This window comes from Theropithecus gelada, chromosome 5 (assembly GCF_003255815.1).
Source record: "Theropithecus gelada isolate Dixy chromosome 5, Tgel_1.0, whole genome shotgun sequence".
NCBI classification, from domain to species: domain Eukaryota; kingdom Metazoa; phylum Chordata; class Mammalia; order Primates; family Cercopithecidae; genus Theropithecus; species Theropithecus gelada.
The window spans coordinates 71,912,508-71,933,325 of record NC_037672.1 but is presented as its reverse complement, the minus strand read 5'-3'; the positions used below and the strand labels follow the sequence as shown (position 1 = coordinate 71,933,325).

General features: G+C 34.2%; 1 protein-coding gene across 1 annotated transcript; it reads left to right on the top strand.

Moving 5' to 3' along the window:
* Positions 1-4,767: 4,767 nt before the first annotated feature.
* PRR27 (proline rich 27) lies at positions 4,768-14,633 on the top strand. Its single transcript, XM_025386169.1, has 6 exons — positions 4,768-5,006; positions 6,626-6,649; positions 8,805-9,212; positions 9,351-9,527; positions 12,147-12,191; positions 13,583-14,633. Exons 1-5 carry the CDS (start codon positions 4,956-4,958, stop codon positions 12,156-12,158), a joined length of 672 nt encoding a protein of 223 aa, XP_025241954.1. The 5' UTR covers positions 4,768-4,955; the 3' UTR covers positions 12,159-12,191; positions 13,583-14,633.
* Positions 14,634-20,818: the final 6,185 nt, after the last annotated feature.

Here is a 20,818-nt window from a genome sequence, read left to right as displayed (position 1 = left end):
GCAGGACATGTTCTGGTTCATTGGTCTTCTAAAATCACTTACCATTTGCGGACTGAGAGATTGTGTCTAACAAAGGAAGTTACTCATATGCTTATCATCTGTTCTTTTTTCAACTGTCAAACATAATCTACTGATTTCCTATCCTGTTAATCACAAAATAATGAGTTTAACAATACTTATTTTTTAGTATTTCATTCTCAAATAAGGGATCAATTAAGTTTAAACACAGGTTTTCATTCATTTACAAAACCATAGTGCCTTTGGAGCTTTACATTACAAATGCTTTATATTAATGATGTCACTATATGATTACTTTTAATGGCAAAAACTGCAATTACTTTTGCACCAACCTAATACTTTTTATCTGCTGGGTTGCATTTCTCATGTATTTCCTTGTCTATAACAGTACTCACTAACTATCGTTTAAATGACTAAAAGAAGAAAACAAGAAAAAAATAAGGAAGGGAGGGAAGGGAAAAAAAAGAAAAAAACAAAGAAAGGAATGAATACAAGGGGAAAATAGAAAAAAAGGCAAAATATGGGAATGAAAACCTACTAAGTGGTTGCTAGAGTTGATGGAAAGGAAAGACGTTGTTAGTTTTTCGTTTGTTTGTTTGTTTGTTTGTTTTTTACTACAGAGGGTCAATACATGGAAAATGTTAGCATGATGGAACCCTTACATATGATAAAGTAGTGGTGAATATATGACTACATACATTTGTCAAAACACGTAGAAGGCTTAAGTTTTAAGAGTGAATACTGCTAATTGCAAATTAAAAATAGAAGTAAACCAAGATGTTGCAGAAACCTAAGATGGAATACAGCCTGTGACAAATGAATCCAACAGTATATATAAATATATGGCATAGCCTCACCAATGAGGGTAGGAGTAAAGGAGAGAGCTAGGACAGTTCAGGAAACATCATCTTGACTGGATGTTGTAACAGCAAAAATAGTAATATTTTCTAATTTCCTTGAGACATCCTCTTTGACTTATAGGTCATCTAAAAGTATGATGCTTAATTTCCTCATATTTTGTAATTTTTAAGATATATTTCTGTTATTGATGTCTAGCTTAATTACATTGGACTGGCAAAACACTTATCATTTCTATGTTTAAAAATGTGGTCAGGTGTGTTTTATGGGCCTAAATATCGTCTATCTTGGCATGTGTTCCGTGTGATTTTGAGAAGAATGTGTATTCTATTGTAGTTCAGTAGAGTGATCTATGAAAGTCAGTTAGATCAAATTGGTTGATAGTGTTGTTCAAATCATTTTTTTTTTTCTTACTGGTTTACTCCCTCCATTTCTGTCTGAGAAAATATTTCTCCTTCACTTTTGAGGAATATATTTCCTGGACCTAGAATTATGTGTTGACAGTAGTATTTCATTACGTTTAAGATTTTATTATTTTCCTCTTTCTTGCATGATTTCTGAAAAAAATTTACTGTAATTCTTATCCTTATTTTTCTGTAGATAATCAGTCTTTTTTTTTCTGTTGCTGTCTTCAAGATTTTTTGTTTGTCTTTAGTTCCCTGCAGTTTCAATACAATATGCTCTGTGTGTGTGTGTGTGTGTGTGTGTGTATAATTTATTCCTAGTGTTCTCAGAGTGTCTTCTATCTATGCTTTTGGTTTCTGTCTATATTTTTGGAAAGTTTTTGACCACTATTTCTTTAAACATTTTCTGCTTTGCTCTTTTTTCTCCTAGGATTACAAATGTTAGATCTACGACATATCCTCAGGGTCTCGAATCCTTTCCTAGGTTGTGTCAAGTCTATCGATTTGCCAGTCAAATGAATTCTTTTTCTCTGTTAGTAAATTTTTTATAGCATTTCTAGTTATTCTTTGTTGCAGTTTCCTTCTCTGTGCTGAATTTATCTATGTGATCTTGAATCCTGTCTATCTTTATCATCAGAATATTTAGTATAATAACCAAAGTTATTTTAAATCCCCTGCTCAAGAGTTTCAACATCTGTGTAACAACTGACTCTTATTCTGATTATCGTTTTTTAAAAAATCTTCAGACCTTGTTTATACTTTTCTGTGTGTCTTGTAATTTTTTATTGAATGCCTGATTTACGGTATAGTCATTAGATAAACATGAGCCCACTTTCTTTCTACGACGGCCTTAGTACAGGGGGTTGTGTTAATCTAGTCCACAAGAGAGGAAATTAAACACTTAGACAAAAGGATTTTGTCACTCCTGACAAACAATACTGAACCTACTATATGATCTAAGAATCAAGCTAAATTACTTCACATTACTCTGATGTAAGACGTGTGCACTGACAATCATTAGTATGCCTCATTTATTCTTTGATATAACATGATACTAGTGCTGTTAGGTTATCAATAATAAATTCACAGGATAGAAAGGCTCTTTGAGCTTCTAATATTTATTTACATTAGTTAATTTATGTTTATAATGCTATTACAGGAGGAGAAACCACACCATTGTTTTAAAAAATTTATGCTATGATTCTATTACATTCTTAACATAAAATGAAGTAAAGCATAAACTTTCTTCATCATAATATCTAATTGATGCCAAAATAAAGTCAAGTAATGAATATTTGCAAAGTGAATTTAGGAATTAAGCTTAATGTAGTTCCTAAATTTGTCTTTTACTGTCATTTTATGGGAAAAACTTCCCTATTTTTATGGTTCTCTGAAATGAAGGAAGTAATTCACAGCCAAATCAGTCAGATTCATAGGTTTTTAAATCATTTTTGTCAGAGTCAATGCTAATTTGTTTCAAAATGAAAGAGTAAACATTGAATTAGGAACTTATAAATATCCCTGGAAAGAAAGGGAGTGAGGCACATTGTCCACATCAAAACCAGGAGCTACATCCACTAGTTTGCACCCTGGAAACAAAGTATCCTTTTTTTTTTATGTTAAGATGTTCCCATTTTAAAAACTCCTCTACCAGATTTCGGTCAGATGGACTTTAATAGTATACTTGTAAATACATGGCGTATTTACATTCTTTCATAATTTGCAGAGATTGATGACACAATCTAGTCTATATAAATCTAGTCCGCCTCACACCTGAGTTCTCATTTTAACACTGTATGAAGCGAGGCTTAGCAAAGAAATTTGTTTTCCCTACATTCAGACTGGACTCAAGAGCTCACATAAACCCTAGAAAAAACAAATCAGTTCCATTCATAAAGCCTCATGTGCTTCCGAAGAACTGAAAAATAGGGTCAAGTAAGTCTCTCTTACTTAACATGCTATTTCAAGAAAAAAATAAGGAAAAGGATAATGAAACACTTTTTATCAAATTGTGTGTCAGTGAAAACCTGATGTACAATACCAAAGATCACTAGAGCAAAGGCCACTCAGTATGTGGTCAAAACTATGTTGAACAGATAAGCAGCTTAGCCAAGATTAAAAATATGTTTTGAGAAATATGATGATTATTTTCCAGCCTAGATTTTGACAAGGATTATGAAAGCATCCACAATCTTATCAAAAAAAAACTTGGAAGTTCATTATATTATTAGAAAATGCATAGCATATAAGCAATACATTCTCACTTCACAAAAAATAGATTACAGAAAATAAAAGAAAAATATAAAAATAATTATAAAAACAAATTCATCTTCTAATTCATAATAACTCATTAAATATTTTACCAATACTTATGTTCTTATCTACTACACAATTTTTTATTTTAAATTAGTTTTCTGTCATATATAAAGTTGGTGCTCTTTTTACAGTGCTACAAGCCTCTAGAGTAGGAATATTATTCTTGTGTCTATTTGCTGTTTTAGTTATTTATTTGTATTTATTTATTTGTTTTATAATAATTTTATTAACTTCTATTTTGGATTCAGGGGCTACATGTGCAGGTTTGTTACATGGGTATATTGCATGATGCTGAGGTTTGGGGTAAGAATGGATCCTTTCATCCAGGTATTGAGCATAGTACTCAATAGGTAGTTTTTCAGCCCATTTCCTCTCCTCCCTCTCCCCACTAGTATTCCCCAGTCTCTCGTGTTGCCATCTTTATGTCCACATGTACTTAATATTTAGCTCCCATTTATAAGGGAGAACACGAATATTTGGTTTTCTGTTCCTGCATTATTAATTTACTTATGACAATGGCCGCCAACTGTATTCATGTTACTGAAAAGGACATGATTTTATTCTCTTTATGGCTTATCTTTGCAATATTTAACATTTAAATATTCACTTAGCAATATATCATGAACCTAATATTATTATTCTTAATAAAACTTCTTGTTGGGATTTTATATTTTTCATATTATGAGATTCTAAATAATGCTATAAGTGTCCTTGTATATGCAATTTTTTGGTGCAAGTGGAGCTATTTTGTTTTTGAAGAAGTAAGAAGCCATAAACTTTAATAATCAATCCGTTGGAGAATGGTTTTAAGTTCTTTGAACAAAATCGAGCCTAATCAAGACACATACCTGAGAATATGGCTTCTCCACTATTCTTCAGAAATAGAGAAAAAAAATTATGATCAAGTTTAAGATTACATATTTTTCTAAGTAGGTGATACCAATCTCCCACTGAATTCATAAAAACAAAATATGAAGAAGCACCCATAGAATGGTGACATTTAAGCAATTTTATTTCCTGGTGAGATCTCCAAGATAAATTAATTGCAAAATGTGTCCTGGGGAGCTAAATGAGTTGACATTTACTTTCAGACATTTTAGTTAGAAGTCAATTAACTGTTGAACGGTATCTGCTAATATATATATATGTATTTTGGCTTTAGTGGTATTCATGTTAAGTCATACAGACAGTAGTTAAATAGCAGGGCCAACTATTCTGTTAAGGGTCTTCCTAGACAGACTAGAAAAGCAATGTATTCTTTTGTTTCTCTCTAAAAGAAGAAAAATATAATTTTAAAATATAGTGCATATTTTCTAAAACAATAAATTTATAATATTAATATTCATAGGGTCAATCAAAATGAAGCTTCTCCTTTGGGCCTGCATTGTATGTGTTGCTTTTGCAAGGAAGGTAAGTAAATGGACTTCTAAAATTGTAACAATTGTATAACCATTAGATAATTGTTGATAGGGATTTGTGCATATGATAAAGTTACTATAATGTTTATAATAAAGCAGCAAAGAGACATAGATGGACATGAGGTTTGTAGTGTCAGACTTTTCAAAGGAAAATTTAGAAATTAAAATAATAAAGTTGTAATATCTGAAAATAAACAGCAAGGAAAGGAGGTGAGTTCAGAAATGTAGGAGGCTGGAGGCAGAAAAATTATAGAAAAGCAGGATCCCATGTAGATTATCTTAACAGACTTTATCTCTTCAAATTATAGAATGCTGGATTGGGCTTCCTATGGCTGTGAAGTGCCATTGCTGGAGGTATTTATGTATAGACATTAGGGATACTTGATGGAATAGAAGTAAATGCACATCATACCTTTAGTGGAATGTAAAGTAATATAGTGCAATGTAACGGCCTTCAGTGTAATGTAAGTAGATGAAATTCTAGTGTAAGAGAAATCTGATGCAAATTCTTAATCCTAGCCAGTGAATATGCTAAATATTATCTTTTTTTTAAAATGGAGAAAATAATAACACCTACACCATAAAATTGTTTTAAAGATTTTATAAGATAATTATATAAAGTGCTTAGCAGAGTACCTCGGGTATGGTAGAAACTCGACTGCTACATGATACTATTTACTATTGATGTTATTACCATGCCGTCCAAATGTTAAACTATTGTTTTTGTTCCCTAAAATTGATAAATTAAGCTCCAATTATTAAAATAACAAATGATGATTTTCCTGTACTGCTTTTTATTTTTATTCTGTAGTTCATAATCTGTGGTCAATTCACAAACCATATTGAAGCTTCATTGGAAACCAAATGGATATATGGTCCTTCTGGTACTGTGATGAGTGGCAAAGACCACTCTTTTTTTTTTTTTTTTTTTTTTTTGAGACGGAGTTCTGCTCTATCGCCCAAGCTGGAGTGCAGTGGCGCGATCTCGGCTCACTGCAAACTCAGCCTTAGGGTTCACGCCATTCTCCTGCCTCAGCCTCCCAAGTAGCCCAGCTAATTTTTTGTATTTTTAGTAGAGACGGAGTTTCACCTTGTAAGCCAGGATGGTCTCCATTTCCTGACATTGTGATCTGCCCTCGTTGGCCTCCCAAAGTGCTGGGTTTACAGGCATGAGCCACCGTGCCCGGCGCAAAGACCACTCTTTACCACACAGATGCACATACACACACATACACACACACACACACACACACACACTCTCTCTCTCTCTCTCTACGGACAAAACCTGGGAGATAAAAAGTGAATAGCAAAATCAGATATATGAATGAGAGCTGAATGATCTTTCAGATAATAAAGATTTATGTACATGTTGAATATTACAAACCAAAATCCATCCAGCCAAAGTAAAACTCCCTGAGGAAATTGTTTAAGTCAAAATCATATAATGATAATGATGATGATTATTAAAAACATTCATACCAGTGACTCAAATGTCAAGAAAATTAACTATAAGTATTGTTAAACTTTGCAAATTTTTCAGCAATATGGAAATGTGGGTACAGATGTTTTCAAATACATAACCACATTAAAATATATTTTCCTTTCTTTTAGAGACGGTTCCCCTTCAATGATGAGGTAAAACTTTGTTTTTCTTTACATGCGAGTATATTTGTTTTTATCTTAAAATACATTTTACATTTTAAAACTCTCTGATTCCTTTACAATGAAATTTAATGACTGCTATTGCTCTTAAAATAATAGTGCTATTAAACTCTTCTGATTTGATAGAAAATTTTATGGAATGTGTTTGTGCTCAACATATTTAGCAAAAGGTCTTTAGTCTTTTTAATGAGCAGAAGCATTAAGTGCACTCCATTTGCAGCGTAAGAAAATTTTTGCTATGACAAGGTTTTCCCCTCATGCCTCTAAAATACATTATCGATATGTCCTAAGTTTACTTGAACAAACTTGGTGATGAATCTGGAGATGCTCTGTCTGCATGAAGGGTTAGAGCAAAAGAAAGCATGAAGTAGTGGGCCAGCCATATATTCAGGTGTGAACCACTAGCAGGACGAGTGTATCCCAATGAGTTAGATGATTTCTCTGCAGGAAATACCCATAAATTATCCCTATGAGACCAAAGCACATACTGATTAACTGACGTTAGATTTTTTTTCAGTTCTTTGTTACTTGTGCCTCAATTTCTGGTAATGGAAGAGTACTAAGAAAATTACACTTATACCCATCCACAAGTATGCCATAAATCAACATGACACTCTAGCAAAGAAAGCCCAAGAGACATAATCTGTGATGTGCACACTTTTGACCAACAATGATCAGACATATAACAAAGGAGTGGAAATCTTTTGAAAATAGTGTTTTAAAATAGAAACTGTTAGATCTTATTTTGAATTTCTTATGAGTTAATATTTAAATCTGCAGATTCTAGGGTTCTATTATCCACAATACAAATAATTGATATTTGCCTCTATGAACACCTGGGGACATACATACATTAATTATGTATGTATATCATACCTCAAGGGTCTCTGGCAATATGATTCGTGAGAAAAATTTAACTTAGTAATTCAGAAAACCTACCTAAAATTAGAAAAAAATTAAATGTTAATGAAGACGCTTGACTGGCTGGGGAATGTAGCATCCCAGACATAAGAAGAAAGAAACCTTGACTGTTTTTCCAGTATGTAGGATCCCAATACCTAGCACAGAGACGGCACAGAGAAGGTACTTATTTTATACTTTAAAAAATAAATCATAGAACTTCCATCAAGAAAAACCTTAAAATATCTCAAAGACCCTGAGGAAAAACCTACATTTATTGGGAAACTTCTCAGTATTGTATATTACTATATATAATAATAATATATATAATAATAATATTATATACAATAACATTAACAACATCTACATCCAGTCTGCTCACCGTCTCATTTATTTATTTATTTTTATTTTTATTTATTTATTATTTTTTTTAAGAGAGAGTCTCGCTCTGTTGCCAGACTGGAGTGCAGTGGCCTGATCTCAGCTCACTGCACCCTCTGGCTCCCAGGTTCAAGCAATTCTCCTGTTTCTGCCTCCCGAGTAGCTGGGACTACAGGTGCCTGCCACCACACCCAGTCACTTTTATTGTATTTTTAGTAGAGACAGAGTTTCACCATGTTGGCCAGGATGGTCTGGCCTCGATCTCTTGACCTCGTGATCCTCCTGCCTCAGCCTCCCAATCTGCTGACCCTCTTAATGAAAACTTAAGATGCACAGTATTAAAGGAAGGGAAGCATTGATAAAGAGAGGTAGGAAGTTGCGAAAGATAAGTCTGGAATATGGGACACCTGGAAGAGGAATAATGAACCAGAGGCTTCCATGGACACTTTAGAGACCCAGAGAGTGCTGAGGGCAGTGGGAAAGACAATGGAGGGTGCAGAGAAGGCCTGGAGCTACTAATCTCATAATCCTCGATCAATCCTAAAAGTGCGAGTGCTTTCCTTCTATCTTTGTCCTGGCCTAGGTTAGCATATTCTGTGGACTATAACACTCTTATTTGCTTAAACATAAAATATTTCCTCTTCAGTTGGAGTTTATTCAATTTTCTTAAGAGATTATTACTTCTTACTTCAAAAACATGGAAGTACACTAGCTTTAAGAAAGAGAAGAGATTGGAATTCTTTCAAAATATCATTACTTATTATATATCATCACAGTTGTACCGTAAGTAATATATAGACAGGACAAATACAAACAATCAACTTTGACTTCTTTGTTTCTCCTTTAGGATTACAATGACTATCATCACCCACTTCATCCATCTCTGAATATTCCTTATGGCATACGGAATTTGCCACCTCCTCTTTACTATTCCCCAGTGAATACAGTCCCCAATTACCCTGGGAATACTTACACTGACACCCGGTTACCTCCGTATCCCTGGATTCTAACTTCTCCTGGATTCCGCTATGTCTATCACATCCCTGGTTTTTCCTTAGCTACTCGGTTGAATGTTCCTCCGCTCCCTCCTAGGGATTTCCCCTTTGTCCCTCCTTCAAGGATTTTTTCAGCACCTGCAGCACCCGCTTCCCCACCTATTGCAGCTAAGCCTGCTGCAGCTGCACCTCCTACAGCCACACCTGTAGCAGCTGATCCTGCTGCAGAGGCCCCTGTTGCAGCTGAGCCTGCTGCAGAGGCACTTATTGGAGCTGAGCCCGCTGCAGAGGCACTTATTGGAGCTGAGCCCACTGCAGAGGCACCTGTTGTAGCCGAGACTGCTGCAGAGGCACCTGTTGCAGCTGAGACTGCTGCAGAGGCACCTGTTGGAGCCGAGACTGCTGCAGATGCACCTGTTGGAGCCAAACCTGCTGCAGATGCGCCTGTTGGAGCGGAGCCTGCTGCAGAGGCGCCTGTTGGAGCTGAGCCCGCTGCAGATTCACCTTCACCAGCTGAGCCTGCTACAGCCAAGCCTGCTGCCCCAGAACCTCACCCTTCTCCCTCTCTTCACCAGGTAGGTTGCTTATATCTTACCACTATAACGTATGATAAATGAGATTTGTAGAAGTGGAAAAAAAAAAAAAAAAAAAAAAACACTCCCCAAGCAAACCTATATCAACTTAGATATTTTGAACAGCTTTATTGAGATACAATTGACATACCACAAACTACACATATTGAAAGTGTATACTTAGATATGTTTTGACATATGTACACACTCATGAAAAGAATTACTAGGATGGGGAATGTATGTACCACAGTCAAAAGTTTCCTCCTGTTTCTCTGTAAACCCACATTCCCCATCCTCCCATCTCTGGACTGTGTTTTGTCACAACAAATTGGTTTGCATTTTCTAGAATTGTATGTAAGTGGAATAATATTGTATGTACTCTTGTGTCAGACATCATTCACTTTTAGAGATTTATCTGTGAAGTTGTATTTACTAACAGTTTGGTTCTTTGCAGATTATTATTTTATTATACAGATACACCATAATTTATGTACCCATTCATCTGTTAAACAGATTTTAGCTTCCAAACTGGAAGCATTTATTTACTTATTGCATTCTATAATGGCTTAAACATCCAGTACAATGTCAAATAAAAGTGATTAGATGGACATCCCTGCTCTGTTCCTAATATTAGGGGAAAGCATTAAGTTTTTTAACATATCTTTACGCACACACATGCACATGTATATGTATCTACATACCCTCCTCCTCCTGGGGCCATGTATACATTGTACACACATATTATTAGATCTATAACATACACCGTGTGTACATAATGTGTATATGTAGTATACACATATGTGTGTGTATGGACATACATATTCATGAGTTTTATTCTGGAAATGCTATTAAGTTAGTATGCTTTTACACTTTATTAAACAGGAACAGATAAATGTTTTTATGCAAGGCTAATTTTTCCTTTATTGAGATCAAACCATTCTGAGTGCTCAAACTTATGTCCTGTGAATTTTGTGGTTTTTCACTCTGACTGGTGGGATGAAGAACTTTTTCCTGCCCCATGTGAGTACCAATTGTTGTTCTATTCTGTCCTTTCAGGTAGTTCTCTACCTGACCTCAGGTAGTATCTTCATATAATTAATCAATACTCAGTTGAAATGTAAGGGTATCCTCTTTTAAAAAAAAAATCAACTTTTAATTTAGATACAGGGGTTACATGGGGTACATATGCAGATTTGTTACATGGGGATATGGTGTGATGCAGAGGTTTAGAGAATGAATCCCTTCTCCATGGTAGTGAGCACGCTAGCCAAGAGGTAGTTTCATAACCCAGCCCTAACCACCACCTTCTAGTAGGCCACAGTGTTCATTGTTCCTATATTTATGTACATGTGTGCTCAATGCTTAGCTCCCATTTATAAGTGAGAACACACGATATCTAGATCTTTGCATCTACATCTTTGTGCCCTGTTTTCCCATCAGATACTCTGCCTGTAAATGTCAGCTATCTTGACCTTCCTGGAGTCCCAGCTCCATCTACTTAACTCAGAGAATCTGCTGGGACACACACTCTCTCTCTCTGTCTTTCTCTCTCTCTCTCTCTCTCTGTGTGTGTGTGTGTGTGTGTGTGTGTTTTCTCTTGCACCAAGCTGTGGAAACTCACTCCAGGCAGTATGGTAGGACAATCATAGAGAACAACTACCTTGCTTCCTGTCTCTTAGTGATCACTGTTTTACACAGCCTGATAGTTAGATATTGAAAAATTGTTCCTTTTCATTTTTCTTCTCATGTTTGCACATTACTTTTGTTTTGAGCAAGAGAGTAAATGCAGTTTCTATTATTCATCTTGAACTTTAGCAAAGTTTACTAAACTTTTAGAAAAACAATTGTTCTCAGACAAAATAAAATTTAAGAAGCACCTAGTCCCTAAATTTTAGCAGATATGACCCAAGGAATTAGACTATTTTATCAAAGGGAAACCATGAATCTGAAATACATAGAAGATATTCTGAACCCTGGCAAGAGGCTAAAAACAAATGGAAGTTTAAATCCACCAATGAATTATTTATGCAGCACATTGTCACCACTTGGAAAGCTCTAGTACTTGTTTCCTGGGAGATAAGAACTCTTTTTCTTTTAAGATATTCACCAGCGGGTTACATTCAATGGTGTTTGCAGCTTCTCTAGAAAGGTATGATGAGCGAGGCTTGTTCTCCAAGGCTTCACATATTAAACATGTTCATTCAGTAGATTTGACACAAGCACTTTCCATCTGCTGGGGTATTATGGATACTGTATATATATATACCTGTAGCTCAGGGTTCACATGAGAGTAGAAGGAAATGATAGAAAGTGAAGATAAAAAGAAATAGAACCTGATAAGAAGGGACCTTGGAAACACTACTCAATACTTTGGACTTTATCCTGTAGCCAAAGCAATTTATTAGAGACCTTCACTGAGAGGAGTAATTCAACCGGTTCTCTGTTTCAGAAAGCTAAATCTAGTAGCAGTATAGAATATTTTAAACATGTTAAGAAGAGATCAGCAGAACACAACTTCTTAGAGAAGAAAGATTATTTAGAAAAGATGAGCCCAATACTATGAAATAAAGTACACTTGATTATTTGCTTGTTTATGAAAAGATCTTTTTTTATGTTTTCTAGGCAAATCAGTGAAATTCTCTAGAAGAGTACCATGGGTTCATTTCTGTAAGTCATATGTGATAATATAATTTAGAAATTACAGATAAAGAGGTTAAATCTCATAATCAGAAGCTACCTTGGAATGTATTATGTTTTTTACTACATGAAAATGAGAAAGTGGAGCTTAGAGAAACACTGGTTGTTTATGCCTCAAAAACTTTCAAACTATTAACTCATGTCTGTGTAAGGAACTCAGGCTACTTTTGAACAACTAGCGAATTCCTCCTTAAATTGATCCAAATTGATTATGACTTGAAGATTCTAAATTAACAGTAGTTAATATAGGTAAAAACCTTTAACATGGGAGAAGAGGGTAGGACTCTACATGGAAAGAGGCATTGTTTACGTTCTCACAGATTGTTCTGTATGCTAACCCTTCAGCCACCATCCTACCCCATATTAAGAACTACTGTTTTAGAAAACAGACAATTTAGACCTGAAGTCTCCCTGTCCCCACATTGCACCACCCAAAGGCACAAACAAACAGCTCAACTGGACTCACTGTGTCTTAGTCATCTGATCAGGGGATAAGCAAGAAATCTGGCCATCTTAATTTCAGGTTCTCATCTTTCATCCCTTCTCAAAGATGTTCCAATTTTAATGTTTACTAGAAAGGTAAATGACAAGGCTTTGACTGTCAGCTAAATCAAAGTTATTTCTGATGTGACATCATTAGCTAAAGTAGAATTGAAAAGCAAATGTGATGGTAGTTATTGTTGTTGTTGGTACCTCTTTACAGCAGCCATTGCCAAAGAAACTAAAAGATACCCATTTTTAGTTAAACCCTAACTATTGCTATATTGTTTGGTTTTCATTTATTTTACTTTTATGTAAAATGAACAATTGGCTAGTGAGTTAGTTCAAGATATTAGATACACATAATAGTTTCATACATTCTGTAGTCATTTATATTTAGTATTTTGCCATATAAATTACCCAATTCACAACAGGTAAAGGAAAACAAATACTACCTCTTGGGAAAAGTCTATTAAGGCAGAGAAGGAACTTCACATCATTTGATATCAGGAGATAGTGTTGATCTGAAACCAGCACCCACACAGAAAACATCCTGTGTAATGTATACAGGCAGTCAAATAAATTATAACATTGAATTCATATTACATTTTTAAATGAATTGTTATGAGAATGCATTATTAATTGTTACAGGTACACATAATTATTGCAAGAATGCATAATATCTTCAAGAAGACAAAAGAAAACAAGATGAGTCTCTTAAAAGTGTATTTTATTTGTAGCATGAATTTGTAGAAAATCATTCAATACAGTCTTTTTAAAATAACATTGAAATCATAAATCAAGAAAAATAATTGTGCTTTAAGTGGGAGTCATTTGGTCATTTTATTATACTAAACTAATATGTTATTTTCTTCTTTCAGATACTGATGCAGAAATCAGTGAAATCTACAAAAATTTTCTTTCTTTTCCAAAGACTATTTCATTCTGTTGTATTCAGAGTATTCATCTCACTACATTGATTTGTTTGTGATGGTTTTTCCTTGGACTTAATTTATATTGAAATAACATTGATAATTCAATAAATAAAATAGATAATTTAGACTAATGGTGATAAGGTCTGAATGAAAACTATGCTAGGGAGGACTGAAATGGCAATCATTCAGCCTAGTCTGGAGTCCAATTATACAACTACTATAGGATGATGTTAGTATTGGTTTTGAATGTAATAGGTTTTTTTCCTGAACAAGCATATTTTGTAGTCAAGAATGTTTTTGTCACAAAACAGTAAAGCATCTGTGTTTAACCTATGGTAAACAACATGTTAATGAACTATGCTATCCATGACTTAATGGGCAGTTCAAATGCGACATTTACAGTTTTTCATCTCTTTTATGCCAGCACACAATCAATTCATCACCAATTGTCGTTTGATCTACTTCACAAAATATACCGCCAAATCCTAATACTTCTAACCTGCTCCACTGCATCTAGCCAACTCTAGCTATTGTTATTCCTAACAGAAATGGAGAAAGAGCCTCCTTTTTTTTTTTTGCGAAGTCTCACACTGTCGCCCTGCTGGAGTGCAGCGGCGCCAGCTCGGCTCACTGCAACCTCCACCTCCCGGGTTCAAGTGATTTTCCTGCTTCAGCCTCCCGAGTAGCCGGACTATAGGCACGTGCCACCACGCCCGGCTAATTTTTTTTTATTTTAGTAGAGACAGGGGTTCACTATGTTAGCCAGCATGGTCTTGATCTCTGACCTCGTGATCTGTCTGCCTCGGCCTCCCAAAGTCCTGGGATTACATGCGTGAGCCACCGCGCCCTGCTGGAATTGCCTATTAACCGGTCTACCTGCTTCCACCTTTCCTCCACCTGATCACATACACACATGCATTATCCACTGAGCAGTTACAATCAGACGTCAAATCAAACACTATTCAGATAAGATCTCTGAAAAGCCTCTGATACTTTCTCTTTTAACGTGGAATATATTCTGAACACCTCTCCAAGGACGCAAGACTTACCTGGGCGAACTAATTCTAACTTCGTTCCCTATCATTCTCCATCTTGCCCCATGCTCCTGGTGCAGCAGCTTTTTTTTTGTTGTTTTTTTTGTTTGTTTGTTTGTTTTTTGTTTTTTCCTTTTTCCTTTTTCAAATATGTTGGTTTTGATTTTATCCAAGAACCTTTGCCCTGATGTATGAATAAGTGATTTTCTACTTTGGGGGTCTCGTGTAGAAATCCTGCTTCAGAATGGTCTTCCCTGAACACTCTATCTACATACATCCCTCTTCTGCAACCCAGTGCTTTTCGTTCTGTTACTGACTTCTTTTCCTTGTAGAAGTTACCGTTACTGCTTTTTACCTTTTTGATTTATTTGTGTATTGTGTTTGTTGTTACCCTCATCTTATCTCCACAAAAATATATGCTCCCTAAAAACAGGCATTTCTGTTTCTTATTCAGCGCTTTATCAGGGCCTGTAGCAATGCCTGGGACATATTAGGTGACCAGTGAATATTTTTGGAAGGAAAAAAAAACAGGAAAGAATGAAGTAACAAACAAAGAGTGAAGGAAGAAAAACTTCTTACAAATATTCAGCGTATTTTTATTTTGAAATAATTTTGTATTTTTTCCTATATCCTACCTTGGATCAGAATATTACTGTTATGTAGAACCATGAGGACATGGTCTCAAAAACTGAGAAACTTTCTTAGATAGTAAAATTGTTAACTTGAGATGTTTGCTTCCATCTTCTAGAGTCCAGTAGGAGCTAACTTTAATCTGACTTAGCCAATAATCTGAAACTACTATTATAGTATCCGTCTTTCACAGAGATATGCAATATTCACCTCTAAATATTTAATGATAAATTTGTAATCATACATGATATTCAATTTTAATGATTATGTTGTCAAAATTCAGGCTTTTTGTATGAATTGAGGATTTAAAGAAGAATTTGTAAATATGACTGGATAAGAAACAACAGGAAGATGAAGAAGATGAACCAAAATATAAACATCAAGAAGCTACAAAGTCTTAGCAAATTATAATTGCTAATGGGACATTATATGGTATTTAGTATCACATTGAGAACGTAGTCATTTGTTACGTTTTTCATGGAGCTAGAGAAAGAATTTATTCCAAGAAAATTTTGGGATTTTTAAAATAAACATGACATCTTATCATGAGCAACATTTAGAGTTTTTGCTTTTACTACAAAGTACTGTAAAATGTTCTGCTCTGACAGTTGTGAGAGTAAGAAATTTAAGTCTATCACTACAATAATATTTTGTTTTTAGTGTTCATTTTATTCCTCCTGACTGCACTGAGATGAGTTAGATTGAGTGAAAGGTAAACACTAACATTTGAATTGATGTAATTTCCACTGTGGAACAAACTGTTGTTAGTAAACAGACATCAGCTTTGAGACACAGAAAAATCATCCAAACCGGAAGATTAGGAACTTCCTCAATTACTTTGGCTTCCATTTATTACATTCAATTAGTCAAAAATGTTGTTAATTATACATTTTAAAGGCTACTTTTGGTAAGGTCTATAACACATTCAAAATACTACATACAAGTGTGTATTATCATAAATAATTCGAAATAAAACATACATGTAACTACCACCATCTGGAAATTTCACACTAAATTATAAAACATTTCCATCACTGCATATGTTGTTTAATGCCCCTTTATCATTCCACCTTCTTCCTTATATGTAGAGTTAAAAACTACTTAGTGGATTAGGGTAATTCATTCTACTTTTAAAAATGATTTTTCCACCTCTAATGTATTCTATAAAACAATATTGTTCACTTTTGCCTACTTTTGATCTTTTTATTGAAAAATGCTACTGTAAGATTATTTGGAGTATTATAACTTTTGATCAATATTAAGATACATTTGCAGTTTTGTATGTGTGTTTATATCCATCTTACATACTTCTTTACTGTATAGTGTTTCATTTAGCCACTGGAAAATATATCAATGTCATTGCTTATAGAAGGTGTCTGATTCTTATTCAGTGCTACTTTCTACAGACAGGTAACTATTCTCATTTATGATTAAGGAATGTTCACTCCTTGGTATATATGTGCCACATTTTCTTAATCCAGTCTGTCACTGAGGAACATTTGGGTTGGTTCCAAGTCTTTGCTATTGTGAAGAGTGCCTCAATAAACATATGTGTGCACAACCTGCACGTTGTGCACATGTACCCTAGAACATAAAGTATAATTTTTTAAAAAAAGGATAAAAAAAAGGATTTAAAAAAAAAAAAGAAATATTCACTCCTTCACACTGGTATCAACTGCAAGGACCACTATACTTCTCCAGCAATTGCCAGATGACCCACTACACATTCTTTCTTCGATTTCTTTCTTTTGTGGCCAGAAACACAGGACCTCAAAGAGGTGTAAGTTTGTGTGTATGATTCCCTAGCTTTTTTCTAAAATTTTAGTAAGCATTTATATGGCACTTACAATATATAAAAGAGTTTTATGAGTTTTAAAAATGTACATAAACAAAGCATATAATAAATGGTATATCATTCTGCAACTTACTATTTTTACTCAACATTTATATTTCTGAGACTTTTCACATTTTTGAATGTATTAATAGTTTCACTTTAATTGATGTTTGCCATGAAAGATCAAATATATCACATGTTATCTGAGTAAAAAGTAAACTATATTTCCTATATTATGCTGTAGAACTTATAGACTAATTTAGTTATAGGCCTTATTTGAGGCCTTTGCAAGTAGCCTGAATAAAATGTTTCATTATTTATATTATCATATGCCTATATGTATGTATGTATATATGTGTGCATGTGCACACCTAGTAGAAATCTTAAATCAAAGCCGAAATAAAAAATTATAGGAGAAAATACTATTTTCTACCAATATCACAATAGATAATCTTTTTTAAATGACTACTTATTTAGACTAGTTATGAAATACATATATAAGTATGACACCTATAAGAACTTATTCTCTAACCAGTATGAATACAAGTAATCATAGATTCTAATAGCAAATATTAAAATATTATTGAAATAACTAACTGAAGTAAGTCACTTTTTTTTCTTGTTTTTAGTGGGGAGATGTTTGATGCAACTGTGATTCATTCAGTGAAGAGATAGAACCGTAACATTCTTATGTTTAAATATATTTTAATGCTTTATGTTTTTTAATTCCACATGTGTGTAACCCAATTCTTAACTCTCAAAAATTCTTTTATGAAAATTGGTGTAATAATTATGGTCACTATCAAAAAATTTAAGGTAATATTAACAGTATCTTCATTAACTTTAATCTTAATAGTATCTTCATTAACTTTAAATTTTTAATATAAAGTAAGAAAATAGCATCCTTCATTTCTTATTAAGCTATATCTAGAGAAAATACAATATGTAAATTGCTGAAATTTAAGGGCTGGAAGTTAAATCAGAGTGTGTACAAGGACGACATGAATGCTAAATCTTACCTTCATGTTTTGATGCTTTTCCTGGACTGAAATGTTAATTTACTTATTTTTATTATATAACCAGAAAATGGACCAATGGTACATGCAGTGTGGAAATACACAAGTGATATTTTAAAGTACCAAACTTCTCCACTTTTGCTGTGACAATCCAGTGAGAAGATGACTTCTGTCATATAATCTTTGTACAGGTCTGCACAAGGAAATATATTCCTCTACCTGAATTATTTAGCCTAAAATGAATCTATGAAGTTGTTATAAAATACAGGAAGAAGTGTAAAACAATACAGACATCCTTTCCAAAGCAAATGCATGGATATCCTATATTTTAGTTACAGGGATAATTAGTGAATTTCCTCATTTAAAAAAGAAATTTTTATTCCAAGGATGTTTCTGCAATTATACCATTATTAAATAATATACTACCTAGTGCCATGAAACATTCTGAGAGGTATCAGAGGAGTTGAGAGATTCTTCAGTAGGGATAGGAGATACTGTTTCATAAGAATTTCTTCATCCACAGTCTTCATCACCTGCCAATTTCTGGAAAAGTCAGGGTGGGAGTTTTTATCCTGCTTACCCACTGCCCATAGAATACATAAAGGGATCTGAGTAAAGCAAGGAAGGTTATATGAGAAACTTAGCACATCTTCATATAAGAAAGAACTGGTAGCAACACCCCTGGTGAGCAATGAAAGAATATATTCAAGACATTCTTCCAGAACTGAAATCAGCAAAGCAGGAGTCAGAATGCCGTTCTCATCATCAACACAGGTGTTTTGTTTCTCGTTTGCCTATTTTATCCTTAGAACTTAAGTGACCTTGATTTAAGTGATGATCATTTTGAACACCCACTTTCGGAAGAAAATTCACCGAATCCTCTGGCATATGGGAGATCATCATTTTTTAAACCTTTTCACTAAATACAAGGTAACTTAAAATTTACCTATGAATGTAATGGTTCATTCTGGAATAATTTCCTGATAAATACAGTTATTAAACTCAGACAAAATAATTGTGATAGTCAATAGAATGTTGTGGATACAAAATACCAGATGCTGGATTCAGACCAAGTGGGCCCATACCCCAGGATGAACACTTAGTAGCAAAGATAGTCCAAGGAAATTACTGACTTTCTGTATGCCTTCATTTTCTCATCTGTAAAGTGGAGCTAATGCTAGTATAGACCAATAGAAGTTTAAGTATAATATGAAATTAAGTAAAAGAGTAAGCGTGTGATAAATACAATTATTATTGTTCCAAGATTTTTTAAAAAATCAGTGAACAGTTTCTCCTTTAATAAAACTCTGTATCACATAAATAAAACCATAAAAAAGATAATTAAGAATGAAAGAATAGTCATTTTTATTCTAGCTCTTTAATCTAATACATAAATAAAAATGAAATTCCAGATTCAGCATGCTTTCAGATGCATATTAACATCAATTTGCTCTTCCACCTATCAGCAGAAATGAACTATCAAAAGCAAATATTAATTTTCTCCTGTTTTCTAAGCATTCTTGTCTGAACTACCACTTAAGATATAATTTTTACAAGAGTTATTAGTATTGTCTGTCTCATCTTATTTATGAAATGCAAAGGACTAATTTGCCTGAAATCACATTGTTAGCAGGTGACAGAAACTTGTTTGCAGTATCTCATGTCGTTGAGGTGCCCAAATTTTCTCTTTGTGTTACTAGATTATGGAGTAATAATGGAGATAATATATTTGCAACAAACAAATAAGTAAATGTCTAGTTCATGAATGTGCCCTGGTATTATAAAAATGTATATCAGCATTATGTTTTCCAGGGATAACATGATTATTGTTCCTAGTATCCCATTTTAGGAAATCTGTGGCCGGGTGCGGTGGCCCATGCCTGCAATCCCAGCACTTTGGGAGGCTGAGGCAGGTGGATCACGAGGTCAGAAGATCGAGATCATCCTGGCTAACATGGTGAAACCCCATCTCCACTAAAAATAATATATATATACACACACACACATATATATACACACACACACCCATATATATACACACACACACACACACACATATATATATATAGCCGGGCTTGGTGGTGGGTGCCTGAAGTCCCAGCTACTCAGGAGACTGAGGCAGAAGAATGGCGTAAAACCGGGAGGCGGTGCTTGCAGTGAGCCAAGATCGGGCCACTGCACTCCAGCCTGGGTGACAGAGTGAGACTCCGTCTCAAAAAATAAATAAATAAATAACTAAATAAAATTATGTGCATATGTGTTTGTCAAACGTGCCGTTATTCAAACATGAATCAATAATCACTGTATTATTCATATAGATTCTTCATGCTATGATAATAGATAATCCTCAAAATATTAGTGTCATATACGATTGAAGATTATTTCTTCTTCACATCACTTGATATTCTAATGCAGGTATGATATATGAATTTCATGTGCTACCTCTTGAACACATCACCTCCAAAGTTCCATATCAGAGTAAGAGAGAGATAGGGAAAAATACAAATTCTTATTGAATTGCCATAACCAAAAATGGCACACACAACTTATCACAGCCCATTGGTCAGCGCTAGACATATGCCTTCACACTCCCTGCAAGGAAGTCTGGGAAATGTAAAGGAGGAAGTGTAGCACTTACTCTCCCTACAATAGTATTGTATCTATTAGT